The sequence below is a fragment of the Panicum hallii genome, chromosome 9 (genome assembly GCF_002211085.1).
Source record: "Panicum hallii strain FIL2 chromosome 9, PHallii_v3.1, whole genome shotgun sequence".
In the NCBI taxonomy this organism is placed as follows: Eukaryota; Viridiplantae; Streptophyta; class Magnoliopsida; order Poales; family Poaceae; genus Panicum; species Panicum hallii.
The window spans coordinates 12,513,210-12,529,873 of NC_038050.1; the positions used below are offsets into that span (position 1 = coordinate 12,513,210).

Consider the following 16,664-nt stretch of genomic DNA (forward strand, 5'->3'; position numbering starts at 1 on the left):
AATAATTATCGGGGAAAAGAAGAGATATTAGAAAACTGCTGAAGCATATTTTTTTTCTAATATTAATAATTTATTAGGAAAAGAAAGACCAGTCCATACGCTAAAGCCACCGACTGAGAAGCCCAAGCCGTCACGAGCTCTTTCGTCAGTCATAGGGTAAATACTTTGCATAAGTACCAAGAATTTAATTGGTTATTAAAAAATAGAATCTCAATTCACCTTGGCAATATCTCCGGAGCCAGATCAGAAACGTCACTATCAAAAACCATTTTTTCACACAAGAAATAAAGCCAGACCATACCAACATAAAACTTCCAGGAAAGTTTTGCAGCCAAAAACAAAAGCGAAACTACGGCACCAGCGCCTGACCTCCAAAGTCCCCTTTTCCCACCACTTCTCCGTTCTCCCCCACCTCCCGCGAAAGCAGCAGCAGCAGCAGCAGCCATGGCCGCCTCCTGCGACCTCCTCGACGTCGACCCGCCGGAGCTTCAGTTCCCGTGTAAGCTCCCTGTTCCTAGCGGGTTGCAGCCCTCCCTCACCGCCCTTCTCTCGTCTCAGATTATCTCGGACTTCTCTCCCTCAATTTTCCAGCTGATTCTTCTCGCGACTTCTTGTGATGTGCAGTCGTGCTCGACAAGCAGATCTCCTGCCCCCTGCGGCTCACCAACAGGACCGACAATACCCTCGCCTTTAAGGTGGTCCACAGTTGATTTGCGGTGTAAAACCCTAGGGAATTTCTTTGTGGAATCGCGAGTGGCTTCATGAGGAATTCTTTTTTCTCTTATGCTTTTCTTGGCGCCCTTGTGATTTGTGTGGGTAGTAGGTCAAGACGACGAGCCCCAGGAAGTACTGCGTGCGGCCCAACAATGGCGTCGTACCCCCACGGTTCTCCTGCACAGTTGTAGGTAACGTGTTGCTGTTACTGTACTGGCCACAATTCAGGAAACGGCTCAATTTGGGAGCCTTATCTTCGGTAAGCTTTGCTGTAGAGCTTTCAATATTTTGATTTTATATGCATTCTGTGCTCCTGCAGTTACGATGCAAGCGCAGAAGGTGGTGCCTCCGGATTTGCAGTGCAAGGACAAATTCTTGGTGCAGAGCGTGATCGTCGGTGATGGCTTGGCGTCCAAGGACATAACCTCGCAAATGGTAGTACTAGGATGTATTCTTTTTAGTTTGATTTATGGCTATCAGTTTGGTACTGAATCTGTGGTTTGGTGCCTGCTTCCTAGTTCGTGAAAGAAGGGGGTAATGTGGTTGAGGAGGTGAAGCTGAAGGTTGCTTATGTGATGCCACCTGAACCACAATCAGAGATTGCAGAGGAGCACGATGGTTTAGAGAGAATTTTAGTGCCTATGCAGCGTAATGTGGACAATGGAAGGAGTACTTCAGAGCTGTCGAGTGGCTCTGTGTCTTTGAGATCAGCTGAGGTAGGGATAGCGAGCGTGTAGAATATTCTTTTTCTGCCCAATATCTTTATAGCTGCAAATTTCTAAGAAAACGAACTAATGATTTTCCTAATATCTTTTCAGGAGGTGGGATCACCTGTTGGGCGAATTGTGAAGAGTGAGGAGTTCCTGAAGGCTGCAGGACCTGCTCTGGTATGTGATATGTGCATATTCTTTGTTCTACACTTTATATTTTGTGTCACGATTATTAAAATTTCGGTTGTATCTGTCTCAATACTAGGAAACAAAAATATATCCGGGACCTGCTGAACAATCCAATCAGGTGAGCTCGTATTCTGTGTGGACTGTGGAATACTGAAGGTTTTTCCATGCGTCTAGATAGAATGCTCATTTGACAATAGGAGATTAAAAAGGAGAAACCCATTATGTCCTTATTGACTCTATTTATTCATTCTTTGAATTTTATTGCTCAGAAACAATGGGGGATGTAATAGCAGTTCTTGTGAACTATGTTTTACGAATTCTGTTTCAGTTGATTTCTATTGGAATTATCTACATTCAAGTTTCCATTGCACATAGATAGCCACTTAACAACATTTCTCTTGTTATTCTAGTTACTTTGCTTGATTATAATTAGGGTTGTTTGCTGAGAGATTGATGCCATTTTATTTTCATTGTGTTTCACTATTTTGTAGTTCGATACAAATCATGTAATTGAGATTGGTATCATGGTGCTCTTTTAGTTTAGTGTGCGCTTCAATTATTTTACTGGTGATTGTTCCAGGAATCAGTTATTTGTTTGATATAAATTTGATATATTTGAAATTTCTCGTGTAGTTGTTTCTGAGCTGAATATACACTTGTTTCTCTCATTCCAGCTGTCAGCTATAATTGCAAAACTGACTGAAGAAAAGAATTCTGCACTTGAGCAAAATAGAAAGCTTCGAGATGAATTGGTGAGTATTTGGTTGAAATCATGTGCTTTTTCATGGGTTGCCATTGGCACCTTAAGTCATAGGCTGATGTATGGAGAACAATGCTCTCTTTTTTTATTAAACGGAAGATGAATATACATACTAATACATGTTCACCTCTAAACATAGCCATTCTCCTAGCCACCTAGGTCTCTTCAAAAGGGCTTCAAGTTGCATAGCTGCAGCTGTATTCGAACATTAGTTTATTTTATGCATTCAACTATTACTTCTCTTGGTAAGGGATTCTTTGAGGGACACCCATGTATATCAAGATATAAAATACTAGTGACTAAAGGGGCATATATTTGGACTTGAACACAGTCAAGGAACCATTCTAGACAATTAAACATTGGAATTGTCAACACTTCAATTTGGAGCGAGCTTTTATCCAGAAAAAACTTGAATCAAACTAACTTGTGAATATCATGTAGTAATGGACAATCTTAATGATAAATTACAACTAATAACAAAATCTTCAGTGCTAAGGAAGGAGCTAACAAGATTTTCATATCAGACTTCATAACAATAAGAAACCTTTCACCCTAATTGGTTGTAAATTTGTTTAAGGTTTTCCATGGAAGAAATATTATACTGAATTATGAATTTCTGATATCTGTAACTGCCTTGAATTTTGTTGAACTCACTAGAAGATGGTTGCATCTGTTGTTGTGACATGCAGGAACTTGTAAGGCGCGAAGCCAGTAAACAGCAAGGCAGCTTCTCGCTGGTTCTCTTAATAGCTATTGGGCTACTGTGCATCATTCTGGGTTATCTTGTAAATAAATGAGAATTTTATAGTCTAATGGGGTACTAGTTATGGTAAATAAAAGGTGACATATCGTGTGATTCTTAGATTCGTCAGCCAGCTGCCAATGCTACGAGCCGTGCGACAGCACGAGCGTCAAATTGACAAAAGTGGGTTGTGTAATGGCATCTAGTTTGATCCTTGATGTATTTTAACTAATCGCTGGAAAAGTGATTGCTCTTATTGAGTTTGATTTCTGTATCAACCCCCTTCAATTTATCACCTAAATTGTGGATTGATTGTGTTCAGTTTTGAGTGTGACCTTGTTGTTAACAAATGAGTGGGATTATAAGCAGAGCTAACAAAAGAAGCAGCTTAACCGAAAGATTTATCAGTCACCTGGCGAAGTGGTCCATTGTTCTCCAGTCTTGACTCTTGACCATGATGCTGGTTAATGGTTGCATCATGCCAGTGGGACACAGGCACACAGCACAGCTTGTACATTAATTACTTTCAGAGTGCACGTAATAGATATGTAAAACTTTAGCTAGTTCGCTATATCTGACATTGATATGACAATTATGACAATGTGTATACATGAGCTGCTAGTTCGCTACATTCTTTGTTAGAAATCAATTTGTGTGGAATCTTCATTGTAAATTCCAAGGCACCTGAACATCATACAAACTCCTGCAGCCACATGCATCATGTGCTGTCACAGGCTAGCTTCAGTTTGTCACTCCTTTTCTAAGGAAGAGGAAGTTCAGTTACACAGGCCAATTCAGAATAGATGCATAAACATTGCTAAATGGTTCAGCAGATGATTCAAGTAGCAGTAAGCCTTCAACAGAAAAATTCAGTTCTAACGCCATCCACCAACTGATAATATGTAAGCACAATATGCTTAATATTTCTGAACCACAATACAGAAAGCCCACTCAAACTATGAGTTTTCAATTATGATTAAGAAAAAAATTGCTTCATAATTGGCCATCACTAGCAATATCCTTGTTTTCAGCAAAACCATGAACCAATGCATGCCATGTATTATGGAGACTATCACCTTCCTAAAATAAATACTTCAAGAGTATTGTCAGTTGATTACAACAGCACAAGATTCTGCTGGGTTCGACATGACAAGAGAGAAAACTAGCACAAAACAACACACATATCAATAAAGCAAACTGAAAGCCTGAAAAGAAGCTTTACAGAAACAACATGATTAGGGGCAGCCAGGAGCAGCAGATTAATAAGCAGAGCTGAAGTTAAATCAGACGTATAATGCTACATCTGTCCTGAAATATAACTAGCTAGATTCCCTTGTATTGCAGGGCAGAGGTAGTAATGTTTGCACAAGGATACAGGACCAAAGCAAAGATGAAGTACACATTTGACAAATCCATCTTCATACACTCACTGCTCAAGCAGAACATGACTTAGGTGCTTAGACTCCTCAGTTAACTACTACATGTTATCCATTGTGCTCTTCAGTCTAAACCTTGATGCCTGCCTGATGCATCATGAAGTAGTACACATTTGACAAATCCATCTTCATACACTCACTGCTCAATCAGAACATGACTTAGGTGCTTAGACTCCTCAGTTAACTACCACATGTTATCCATTGTGCTCTTCAGTCTAAACCTTGATGCCTGCCTGATGCATCATGAAGTGGCTAACTGTGCACAAAACAACACTCCTGGCAGTAGGATGCAACATAACTTGCAGATATGTTTTAGGATGCTCTTGATAGTACTCAACAAGTTGAAGTTATCTGACATTGATGAAATTTCAAAAAAAAAACCCGCAAACAAACTCTTTACATCAGGAAAATGAAAATAGCTTTACAAGCAAACATTGCCAGTGTTACATGAGCTGCTAGCTTCACTGCATTTACCATGAGTATTTTACAAAAGAAAATCCGACATAAATTGATTTGATGATTTGTAACAAATAATGAAATCTTGCTGTTACTGATCAAGATGCTCATGAATTGCTCACGAGTATCCTTTCCTTGGCAAATGAACAGTGTAATTATTGCTGCCACATGCAATCATCTGCATCTGCTTGATAACATAGTCAGGTCATATCCAGTTCCATGAGTTATCCTGTGGAAGAGAAAGATCAGTCACAAAAATAAGACATTCTTTTTTTTAAATAAGTTACTAGAATCGATGAATAAACTATTGTTGTTACGTAGTTCAACTGACCATTTGAGTACAAGTAAAATTCTCAAAAACTTCAGTACAAAAAAGTGTCAGTATGAAAGTTGAATAAAGTTCTAGCTCCAACCACTGATGATCAAATTGTTCATTGTAAGCACAAGATACTCGATAATTCTAAACCACAACACACAGCAAGCTATTCCCACCAAGATGCAAATATCCAACTACGAATTATAAAATACGGTTCATGATCTGCTACCAATAACAATGTATACTTTTCAGCAATATCATGAACCAATATGTGTACTGGTATCTGGATTCTGGAGCCTATAACATCTCCCTAAACCAAGCATTTTCAAAATATTGTGGTTAATCGTAAAAAAAAAGTCGGATGGACCCAATATGACAGGAGAACAAACTAGCACATATAAAAGAAGGAAGCAAATAGAAACACAATTTTTCAGGAACATCATCCCAACCAACATGATCAGAGGTTGTTAAGAGCAGCAGAAAAAATATATTCAAAGAAAATAAGCAGTCCAAAGTACACATGCGGCAAATCCATCGTTATACACTCATTGCTGAATCAGAAGAACCAAGAACATGTTGACAGTCATGACCAATCGGCCATCTATGTTGTCATTTAAATTTGAACAGCATTTGGTATTGCACAATAGGTCAAAACTAATCGAGCACTGCAATACTTTACCTTCAACAAAAATTCTCTGCAATCCTGCACATTATACCATGAAAATCCTCACATCACCGAGCCCATCTGTATTGAAGGAACACAAAAAAGGTAAGCATCATACATCCATACAAACAAGCACAAAATTGCTAACTCAAATCACCAAAAAAAATCTTCCACCATGATGCTACCTTGACTGGCGCCCCCGATCTGCCTGCCTCTCCTTCCTCCCCGCAGCAGCCAGCACGGCACGCTCGCGCTCCTTCTCCTTGGCCTCCCTCTTCCTCCTCTCCTCCCTCAGCTCCTCGATGCTCTTCTTCCCTCCACTCCTCTTCCCCCCGCTCCCTTCCCCTGCATCTCTGGCACTCCCCTCCTTGGCCGCTGAAGCCGCCGGACTCGACATGTACCAGGGAACCGCCACGCCCTTGCCGGCGAGGCCGTAACCCAGCCTATACTTCTCCTCGTCGGGCCCCACCGCCCTGACCTCCTCCTCCTTCTTGCGCTTCTTAGGGTTTGGCTTAGCGTTCGCATCAGGCTCCCGCTCCCGCGCGGCGCCCCTCCCGCCGCTAAGCGAGGCAAGGGCGGTGAAGTCGGCGCGGCCGGCGAACAGGTTGATGTGGTCGCCGTCGGCGTCGGAGGCGGACGGGGCGTCACTCGCCGGATCCGCCGCGGGGCCCGCGGCGTCGGCCGGGGGAGGGGGAGCAGAGGGCGAGTCCGGGTCCGCCTGGAGGAGGCCGCGGTTGCGGCGGAGTGCGGCGAGGCGGAGGTCGGACTCGCGGCGGCGTTCCGCCTCGCGCTGGAGCTGCTCCTCGCGGGCGGCGGCGGCCTCGTCGTTGCGGACCTTCTCGCGGTTGTCGAAGTTGTAGACGTTCCACCGCTTCTGCGGCAGGATGTTCAGCCCGCCGTGCCCGCCCATGGCTGCCTGCTAGGACCGGCGGTTCGATTACTCCTCCGCGCCGCCGGTGGGAGGCTCGGCGACCGGGATGGATGGGGAAACAGGGGAAGACGAGAAGATTGCGGTTTCCCCCCTCTTCGTATCTCTATTTTTTATCTACACGGCTACGCGCCTCGTGTCGGTTACGGAGGGAGGCTCGGCCCCATGAGCAGCCTCACGTACGTACTGGTGGGGCCTTTCTCGACTCTGCTGGTGGCATATTCGAAATTCCACAAAAGCAGAGAGCCATGATGTAATAGGGTGATTTGGTCAATATCGAGGATATACCGATTCAGCCTCTCGGAGTTAGAATTTCGTACGTATTTTTATAGAAATAAGTGTATGTGTATGTACATAAGTGTCTCTACTGTGTTTTGCAAAAATAATTTCTGTAGAAAAAGCCAATAACTATGGCACACACGTCCCACGGAGCAAAATAATCTGTACATAGGAAGAGCGAGAAATCATCTAAAGCCAGATGGTGCTATTTAAACAAAAGATGACGGACACCCTATACTATACTGCTATAGCATAGCGAAAGCACACAGGATGATGAGATACAGTACTTACAAAAGCAAGATTATACAACATAAAAACCTGAATGAATGTAGCAAACCAGGGATAAGAAGTACTTAGTATTTATGGTACGGACCAAAGAAGCAAGGCAAAAGAACACACCGCAAATGTGTTCTCTTCGTCTCTCCTGGAGCTTTTGGCGGAGTGTTTCTTCGTCTCTCCGGAGCTTTGGCGGGTGATAACAAATAAAGCGAGGCTCCTTCATCGTGCAGAAGTGGGCACTTCACGTCCGTCAATCCATACTAAAATGTTGTTCATCTTGATGTGATGTGCGCTTCTTCCCTCATTCAGGCAAGACGATGCCAGCAGAGGGCAGCTGTTAATGCTCAACACACGCACTGAACTTGGTAGCCCTTTGTCTGGCAGGGACCGAATTAAACCACAGTCTGAAATCTCCAGTCGTAACAGTGAAGTAAGACCATCCATCTCCGGGAGGCAAGCAAGCTGCCCACAAGCAATGATCTCCATGTCTTCCAAGGCTTTCAGTCGCCGAATGCCCCTTGGCAGCTCGTGAAGCCTAGGGCAATGCCTTACCGACAGGTGACTCAGATTGCACGGTGGCCAGTCCTCAGGTATAGACACCAGCTGCTCGCAGTGGCTGATCTCGAGGCGTTGTAAACAAGTGTGGAACCGTCCTAAGCCTGAGGGGAACTCAACCGTCGGCAACTTGCAAAGGGAGACGGATATAGGACAAGATAGAGAGCGCCATGATCCCCAAATCCACTCGCCACTTGCATTCACATTCAGATGCTTCAGAGCTGGGTAGCTCCGAAGGCCACGGAAATTAGGCGATCCTTCCACTGTTACCTTTGCCAATGAAGGGAGACTGTGAGACACTTGTTCCAGCCTGCAGCAGTTCTCGAGAACAAGCTCAAGAAGTTTAGGAAAAGCACATCTCTCATCCCCATCCCAGAGCTGTAACCTGTCCATCATCTCCAAATGTAGCTTCTCCAGATGCTCGAAACTAGGCGTACTTCTACCACAAAATCTGCTGCAATCTATATAAACCAAGCTTTCCCAACCTTTCAAGTGGAGATTTTTCAAAGCAGGTAACAACCCAAGAGGAGGAAGCTCAGTGCAACTTTTAAAATCATAGAGGCACACAGTGACGAGATTTGTGTACACTGAAGAACCAAGCCAGCTAGGGCATGCCATGCCCGTGTAACCTGAAATGGTAAGCTCCTTAACCTTGGTTGGTGGCTTTAGGTGCTCTAGAATGTTCTCAGCATTTTTGCTGTTGCCGCTCCATGAAAGCTCCAGCTTTTGGAGGAACTGCTTGGAAGCCAAATTCGCCAGTACAGCTTCTTGCACAGATTCAACAAGGTGCAGATTTGAAATGAGAAGTTCCCCACGGAGCTTGTTCAACTTACCCAACTCTGCAATATTGCCTTTGTGAGTGTTGGAGCTTACGACGAATCTTGACAGTGTCTGAAGATCAATCAACAAACCTATACCCTTAGGCATGCCCTCCAACCTGCAGCCATTGCGGGCCATTACCAGATCAATATGCCTCATCATGCGAAGATTCTTTATTTTACATGGAAACTTTTCAAGATAATAGCAATTTGTAAGGCCCAGTGTTTGGAGACTGTAAAGATCACAAATTGATTCGGGTAGCCGTCTGATCTTGGTGTTTCGCAATTGGAGACACCGAAGATGTTTCAATTCTCCAATTGATTCAGGCAGCTCGGTTACACAAAAATTACCCAAATCTAATGCACGTAGCCTTATAAATCTCTGCCCAATGTCGATAGGGATCTTTAGCTCGAAATGATCAGAGCCACCCACAACTATAAGTGTGTGCAAGCGCTTGCCTCCAGAAATAACCTCAAACATGTCCTGACTGGTCAGCATATTGAAGACTACTGTTAAATACCGGACCTTCTCTGGTATGTTGTAAGGTCCGTCAATAATAGAACATTTACAGTCTTCACCTGAGACATGTATGGCAAGATCTCGCATCATTTCAGATAAGCTGTAACTTTGTCGTTCCCCAGTACGATCAACATGGGCCGTCTGGAAAAAGGATCGGCCAACTAAAGATCTGAAGTAAGATCTTGCAGTGTCCTCAATTGTTTCACTTTCATTGGGATTAGGTTGAATGAAGCCCTGAGCCATCCAATGCTGGATAAGCCATTCCTCCTCAAACAAGAAGTTTTGTGGAACAACTGAGCTGTATGCAAAACAAGGCTTGAGATGTGAATCTAGCTGTACATAGCTCAGTCGGAGGGCTCCAATCAAATGACCGGTGGAATCCCAATTCTCCCCATGCAGAATAGCAGTCCACTTGCTTCTGTCATTCTCTTGGTGCACTCTAAGGCCTAAACAGACGGCTACGAAAGGTACACCCCTACACTTCCGTATAACATCTTCCCTCAATCTACAAAAGCAATCATTGATACGACAACTTAAGGATAATGTAGAAGGGGTATAGAAAATGCTTGGAGCAATAACAACAAATGACTAAATGTCAATTAAGTGAAGATATAGCAACAAGTATACATGATGAAAAGGTAAACTGAAGACTTGATGGCAGATAATAAAAAAATTTGCGTTAATTCACACAGAATTATGGTATAAAATCGCATGTGCTACAATACTTCAAACGGATTCACTTCAACCCTATTTTTTTCATATTCTTTTCAAAAAGATATATATTGAAGCAAAAGGTTACCAATATATGAGAGGACAACTTTGTATTAATTTTCCTAGCATTATCCTGACCAAAATCCCTGATTTATTGACATCTCAGATAAACTTAATGCCATGTTGTGCTTGATTGAGTAAAATCTTGCTTGGTGTCTCAAGGACCTCGAGTCGAAGGGGATGCCAGATTGTTGGCAGCTCCATAGAGCACCGCACGGAGGTTTATTTGTAAACACCAAATATGGTCCATGAATAGATTTGCGAGACAGTTTACTCGAAGATATTGACCATATTTAATTCAATCTTTACAATTTCGTTTTAAACGCTTGCATGGTAGATATGCCCATTTCTCACGCCAATTTGTCTAGTTTTCGGTTTTCTTTTTGTAAATCCTTTTTCAGCATTTTTGTTAAGATAATATAGTCACTGGGAGCAACATGTTTGTAAAGAAAGTGCATTAGCAAGAATTGTTACTAGGTTTCGGTCATAAGGATGCAACGCAAGGGGAGCCACCAAAGCCGGGACAAAAATTGATTGAATCGGGAAAAAATCTTATGATAGAAAAAGCACTGGATGGAAGTAGTAGGCAAAATGAAAATGCTTGAGTTTTGGAATTTTCAGGCAAAGTGCGCGCGAGTTCCACACTGTAGGTCTAGTGATGGAGGATTTGCATACATCGGAGCATTTTCCGCCTAATTGTAGAAAATTGATTAGAATTGCACATCAGAGTAACAATTTTGAAACAAGTGTGTAGAGTTGCACGCATGGGATAATCTGATATTCACACATGACAAAGTGATAAATGAATTAGAGTTGTCCCATGAATCTTGATTTAATTGAATGGGATGGATTCCTTTACAACACTATAGAGCTCTTCACAAGATTTTCATAAGGTTTGAGATCATCAAATCAGAGTATGAAGTGAAAAGCTGTGCCTACAATATGAAGTGCTGAAAAATGTAGAAGATGGATACCTTGGTGTTCACAAGACATCTGAAGATGTAAAATAACATGAGCAAGTAGGATATTTGGTGTTGAAAAAATAAACATGCTAGATGTTGTAACTTTCAATAAATTTTGTATTGAGGAGTTTTCTCCATATAGGGTGCAAAATAGCTTGGTTGACATCATATACATACATGAAGATCAGATGGATGTAAAAATATATACTTTGGAGTTTCTACAGAAGAATTACATATACGGTGCAATGATTGGGTTGGCAAGACTACCCACGTAGAATAATCTGGTGTTTAGAGTAACATTGCCAAATTTTCTTGAATCCACAAAAAGGAAAATTAAGTTTTTAATTTGAAACACACATATAAGGTTACTGCTTGGAGCCTTGATTGCTTGCCGATTAGCTTGTCAACCCTCCAACTTGGTGTGGAGTCAGACGAGGCTCTTGTGCAGGGATGTGCAAATGTTTTTCTTGGTGGATCAAAGTTTCGAGGTGAAGATGGCATAGGGATTGGAAGAGGGGCTAGATGTGAAAACTTGCCTTTGTGACAAGTTTTTCATTCGGGTTTGCTCTCGTCTTAGTGGTGATTCAAGAGTCGTGACCGGGAGATGCTTGGAGTCGGCATGGAGTTCTAATATGGACTAAGGAGTTCCAATATGGATTAAGGGTGGTGTTTTGCCCATTGATACAACAGGATAAATTCTTGTGCCAAGTTTGCACCCTCTTACTCATCACATTTATGGTTCCATATTTCATACCTGCAAATTGGGAGCCTTTACATTGCTAGAATAGCTTGATAGGCTAGACTGATTAAAATTTTGATCTACATCGCAAAAGTCTTTATAGGTGGAGAAGCATATTTTGATAAACTGTAGAAGCATATCTAGATAGAGATGGATAGATTTATCTTGACTTCTTGAGCAACTTTTAGAAAAAAAATCACAGATTTATCTTTTAAGTGTTCCAACTCATTTCCTCCCCTCTTAGGACCAACGCACTGATCTCCTAAAAACATGTGATTTTTGGCTTCTGCTGCAGCTGCTGTGCATGCTGCTTGCTGGTTTTCGCAGCTGCAGCCGAGCAATACCGAATAAGCTGATAGATGCCCCGATTTTCAGTATTTCTTAGCATTGTAGTTCAGATTTAAAAAATTACCTTGAAATATCTTGAAAATCATATGTATGGGCCTCTGTGCCTTGGGAGAAGTAGCAGAACAACCGCCAGCAGTCCTCATCTTGCAGATGCTGCAACCGATATGGTGTTGATGTACCGAGAACTCTAGCAACTTCTGCGCTCCTTGTCGTCACTATGATCTTGCTTCCTACTGCACCCTTCAACAATGGAAGTTTGAGCTTGCCATGCCAGTCATACCAGCTCTCTCTCCAATAGTCATCTAGGACAAGAAGGTATCTTGTGTCTTTTAACCGTTCTGCTAGATGCATCTGGAGGGTACTAAGGTTGCTAGAAAATGTTTTGCCTTCTATTGATTCTATGATAGATGCAGTGATCTTTGCTATATCGAACTCATGCGACACATGAACCCACAGCTTCAGCTCAAAGTTACGTGATACACGCTCATCATTGAAGACTAGTTGAGCAACTGTCGTCTAACCCATACAAGCGTCCCCAAGTATTGGCAAGACTGCAACATTAGGCTTCAGATCAGATTGAAGAAGCATCTCTACAATCTTGTGCTGATCATCATGTCTACCATAAACAAAAGTTGGAGGGAAATTGCTACTCTGTTGGGGACTTCTGCTTTCATGATGCTGCCCAGCATGGCCATGAACATCTACTTGATAGGTCAAACGTGTTTTTTTGATATGGGCAATTCTTTGAGCTATGATCTTAATCTTATTTTCCATATCATGCATAAAGATTTGACGCCGGGGGCTTAATTGAGAAAAAAGTGAACTGTTGCGCACAGGGGCAAGCTGGATCACCTGACGACGTTGAATTTCATAGGTGTATTCATCCAGCACATCCGTTGCATCATAGCTGACATCTTTCAGATCACTGAACAACAATTTCTGTAGCTCAGAAAGTTGCATCTTCTCAGCTCCTCTAAGAACAGCTTGAATCATTCCGACATCAGAAATTAGACTTCTCCGCTCGTTCTGAAGACCACTCTTGGACTGCAGCTCCTTCTTGACCAAATCTGCAATGACCTGAAAAAGGACTTGCAGAAAGGCAGAGAGTACAACCTCACCCATTGAGAGGACACAATTCCTGAGGTACAATGCTCACGAGGTATTGAAGAATGCTCACTGGTATGAGAGAAAGATAGCTTCACCTACACAGGGACCTCATACGTAGGAATATAGGATAGCATTGAAGATAATGCTACACTGATCGATAACCAGCAGGAGACTTGGAATAAGTCAAGGTCAACTGCAGTGAACAGTGTAGCAACCGTTATTAACATCTAATACGACTTGGGGTCCAGCTTTCAAATGGAACCAAACATGTACCATATGGTGAAGATCGATGTTTATCACATGTATTTTTTGAGAAGGAAAAGGTAATATTGACTAACAATGGTTGTATGGAGGGCTATTTAACTGTATTGGTACAATGCATCTCTGTTGTATGCACATGTCAATTGTTTGCTCACATCACTGCTCACAATCTTTCTTCTTTTAATTCTTTGGTTTCTTTCATTTTTACAATAATTTCTATTTTTTGCAACCCCAAGTATTGTCCATTTGTAAGTATATATATTTATATAAATATGCTATCTCCTTTACATGGCAGTTCAACTTAATTTCTTGGTCCTTTGTGAGACCTTAGCTTTCTTCAGAATTCAGCATATTTGTCTTTTTCATACATGATAATGCGAAGCATGTTAATTAATGTAACAACTTCTTCTTAATATATTGATGCGCAGTTCTCTTGCGCATTCGAGAAAAAAAATTAATATAACAGGCTATCATAACAGTAAAAAGGTAAGTGCAGGAAAGGAAAGCTACGACAATAGTACAACACCCACCATAGAAATCTAATTTCAATATGCAAGATACTAACCTAATAGTTTATATGAATAAGTATCAGCAAATGGAAGGACCAAAACTAACAGAATCACACAGTTTAACTGTTCAAGGACAAGCATTAACAATAACAGACTTAAATTATTGTAACCGTTCTGTCTAAAAATCACCAGTTGTCTGAACCAAGGATAAGCATCTCAACAACTGGAGCAACTTGACTGTACCAAGGACAAAGCATCTCAGCACGTGGAGCAACTTGACTGCACGAAGGACAAAGCATCACTTTCAGTTTCAGCAGCAGACTTAGCTATGATTCTGTCACTGCTTGAATAATTACAAACTTCTAAAGCCCATCCTAGTCCTACACCAAGTGTCTGAGTCTTCCTATTAGCTGTGTTATTACGTGTTTGTCTTCCTTCTGCATAACATCTTGCCAACTCTAAGCACCAAACATCAACCAAAAGCAAAAAATTAAAAAGGAACTTTAAAAGACATGACAAGTACTGGAAAGAAAATGAAATCATACAAGGAAACAAAAGACAAGCAAAGGACAGGGACATGACAATTACTGGAAAGACAACAAAATCATGTGGGGATAAAAGACAAATCAAAAGATAGGGACATGATAGTTACTTAATTACTGGAAAGAAAACGGAAAGCAGAATTGGAAGAAACTTCCAAACTGCAATATTGTTATCTATAAGACTATAACTTGTCAGCATCAGCCGGTATCATACCGGCCGGCAATAGTGACGCTTCTTGCACCGCTTTCCTTCTAGGAGGCTTTGCCGATACGCCATCTGCAGATCCATGTTGTCGTCGGGTGCTACAGAAAATCGTTTGAGGGAGTTCTTAACCGGCGTTACGCTGGCGTTGACATTGGTGACACCTCATGGTGCCACTCCCTTCCTGGAGGCGATGTTAATATCTCCTCACACCCGTGCACTAGATGGAGATTTACATGAAAAGATATAGCAAACAACAGACGATCCGAACATCAAGCTGGAAGGTGCTGCGTGAAGATATTGCAAGGTGGAAGCGGAAATGAAGAAGAAGATTGAAGCTTAGTCTTCTACCTTTCTTTCTTTGTTTTATAGCTTTCTTTCCTATTTTTTTGAAATTTCTTATTTGAGATTTAGAATCTAGGAACTCTTGTAACATTTGGCCGTAGACATTCGCTTGTGAACGTTCAAGGCTGGAATTTTTCTTAATCTAAAGAAAAACTTATCAGCATCACCTAGATACTTTTTAGGGTTAGAATTAAGCACCACTACTATCTCCATAGCTAACCTGCGCATTTAATATTACTGTTTTTTCTTCTTTGCTGCTAAAACTTAAATTAAACCAATTATCTGCTGGGTCCAACATAATGTGGTTTAGAAATTGGCAGAGTGAACTAGAAATTTTCTTTGCAAAAGATATGCAATGAACAAGTATCTTCATTTAAGATTCAAGACACAAACTTATTACTTATTAGAAGCCATTATATGTGCAGATTTGAACAAAAGGACAGTTATGTTTTATTTCCCTTGAAAATTAATATTGAACTACATGATTAGTAGAATGGAGTTGGTGAGTTATTATAGTATGTGATTTGACTTGTCAAAGTTGATATCTTATTCAATATTCATGTTAAGAAATCAAATTACAAGATAGCTATTCACTTTCTTTTATTGAAAATACACTTGGTTTTTTGTAAGTCGGCTTAGCCTAAATAATTTTATAGAAAGTTAAAAATCGGCAAGTACTTTCATTATTTGGATGGTCCTCGAGAATTTTATATACCAATTGCACTAGTACAGTAAGGTGACAACAACATGATCACTGTGAGCTGTTTAATTGGGTTCAGGACTGTCAACTACAGCAAGTTGATCACACGATCATATCTTAATGGCGATAAAAAAACAATTTTGAGCATTTAAATATGTTTGTATTGCTCAAATCCCTAACAATTCATTTTAGGTGAAATGAAATTAGATTAGACAAGGAGGTTCTTAACAGCCCTTTCAGTATATATATAATTTGACTAGGCCAGACGCACCCTTGTACCCTGAGCGCAAATGCACCCTTTTTTACCACAGTAGCACTTGTGGGCCAGCGACACTATGTCATGTTTCATCTCTTTAATAAACCGAGTATTGTTTCCTACAACAGTTTTTTTGTTGGTAAACATGAGTGTCAGTGTTTTACCGCCACGCTCACTGAGGGATACCTCCGGAGTGGTGAGTTTGTAGGTAGGGTATCGCTGAGATCAAGAACTTGAAAGTGTAAGGAACACAAGGTTTAGACAGATTCGGGCCGCTGAGAGCGTAATACCCTACGTCCTGTGTGGTTTGTATTGCCTTTGATGGTGATCGTCCCCAAGGGGGTTCCTGTCCACCCTTATATAGTTTGGAGGACAGGTTTACATGAAAGTTCTAGTCGGGTACAAACCCAGTAGTCCTACCCGAATACTTCTTGGGTAGTTTTCTACTATATCCGACTAGTTTCACTACTATACTATGAGTAGTTACAACAGATGTAGGACGTAGGTCCTATCCCATCCCGTATCCACCGGAGAAGTATGCCACGCGTATAGTCCC

The 16,664-nt window shown here is 41.5% G+C and overlaps 3 protein-coding genes across 5 annotated transcripts; 1 reads left to right on the forward strand and 2 right to left on the reverse strand.

The window, feature by feature from the left end:
• The first annotated feature begins 336 nt into the window (after positions 1 to 336).
• LOC112872676 (vesicle-associated protein 1-3-like) lies at positions 337 to 3,416 on the forward strand. The gene is made up of 9 exons (XM_025935749.1): positions 337 to 499; positions 625 to 695; positions 824 to 905; positions 1,034 to 1,149; positions 1,233 to 1,430; positions 1,533 to 1,601; positions 1,690 to 1,731; positions 2,288 to 2,365; positions 3,063 to 3,416. The coding sequence occupies exons 1-9, from the start codon at positions 445 to 447 to the stop codon at positions 3,168 to 3,170; spliced, it is 819 nt and encodes a 272-aa protein (XP_025791534.1). The 5' UTR covers positions 337 to 444; the 3' UTR covers positions 3,171 to 3,416.
• A 958-nt stretch (positions 3,417 to 4,374) lies between these two features.
• LOC112873886 (guanine nucleotide-binding protein G(s) subunit alpha isoforms XLas) lies at positions 4,375 to 7,075 on the reverse strand. Of its 2 annotated transcripts, XR_003224839.1 has the most exons (3): positions 6,173 to 7,071; positions 6,003 to 6,068; positions 4,375 to 5,236 (listed from the first exon to the last, which is right to left on the reverse strand). XR_003224839.1 is itself a non-coding variant. In XM_025936979.1 (2 exons), the coding sequence occupies exons 1-2, from the start codon at positions 6,895 to 6,897 to the stop codon at positions 6,056 to 6,058; spliced, it is 738 nt and encodes a 245-aa protein (XP_025792764.1). In that variant the 5' UTR covers positions 6,898 to 7,075; the 3' UTR covers positions 5,998 to 6,055. The 2 variants fall into 2 exon arrangements, 1 of the variants encoding a protein (XP_025792764.1); XM_025936979.1 differs by lacking the exon at positions 4,375 to 5,236 and having other exon boundaries at positions 5,998 to 6,068; positions 6,173 to 7,075.
• A 296-nt stretch (positions 7,076 to 7,371) lies between these two features.
• Positions 7,372 to 13,808, reverse strand: LOC112873884 (putative disease resistance RPP13-like protein 1). Of its 2 annotated transcripts, none has more exons than XM_025936978.1 (2): positions 13,039 to 13,808; positions 7,372 to 9,871 (listed from the first exon to the last, which is right to left on the reverse strand). In XM_025936978.1, exons 1-2 carry the CDS (start codon positions 13,098 to 13,100, stop codon positions 7,693 to 7,695), a joined length of 2,241 nt encoding a protein of 746 aa, XP_025792763.1. In that variant the 5' UTR covers positions 13,101 to 13,808; the 3' UTR covers positions 7,372 to 7,692. The 2 variants fall into 2 exon arrangements, with proteins under 2 accessions (XP_025792763.1, XP_025792762.1); XM_025936977.1 differs by lacking the exon at positions 13,039 to 13,808 and adding an exon at positions 12,251 to 12,629.
• Between the last annotated feature and the right edge of the window lie 2,856 nt (positions 13,809 to 16,664).

Excerpts from the sequence above, each read along its gene's own strand:
- LOC112872676 (XM_025935749.1), top strand. The coding sequence starts at position 445 with ATGGCCGCCTCCTGCGACCTCCTCGACGTCGACCCGCCGGAGCTTCAG. Across the intron at positions 906-1,033 it reads GTTCTCCTGCACAGTTGTAG|TTACGATGCAAGCGCAGAAG; the intron begins GTAACGTGTTGC and ends GTGCTCCTGCAG. Across the intron at positions 1,602-1,689 it reads AGGCTGCAGGACCTGCTCTG|GAAACAAAAATATATCCGGG; the intron begins GTATGTGATATG and ends TCTCAATACTAG.
- LOC112873886 (XM_025936979.1), bottom strand. The coding sequence starts at position 6,897 with ATGGGCGGGCACGGCGGGCTGAACATCCTGCCGCAGAAGCGGTGGAAC.
- LOC112873884 (XM_025936977.1), bottom strand. The coding sequence starts at position 12,537 with ATGCATCTAGCAGAACGGTTAAAAGACACAAGATACCTTCTTGTCCTA. Across the intron at positions 9,872-12,250 it reads GATTTTCAAGATATTTCAAG|ATTGAGGGAAGATGTTATAC; the intron begins GTAATTTTTTAA and ends TTGCTTTTGTAG.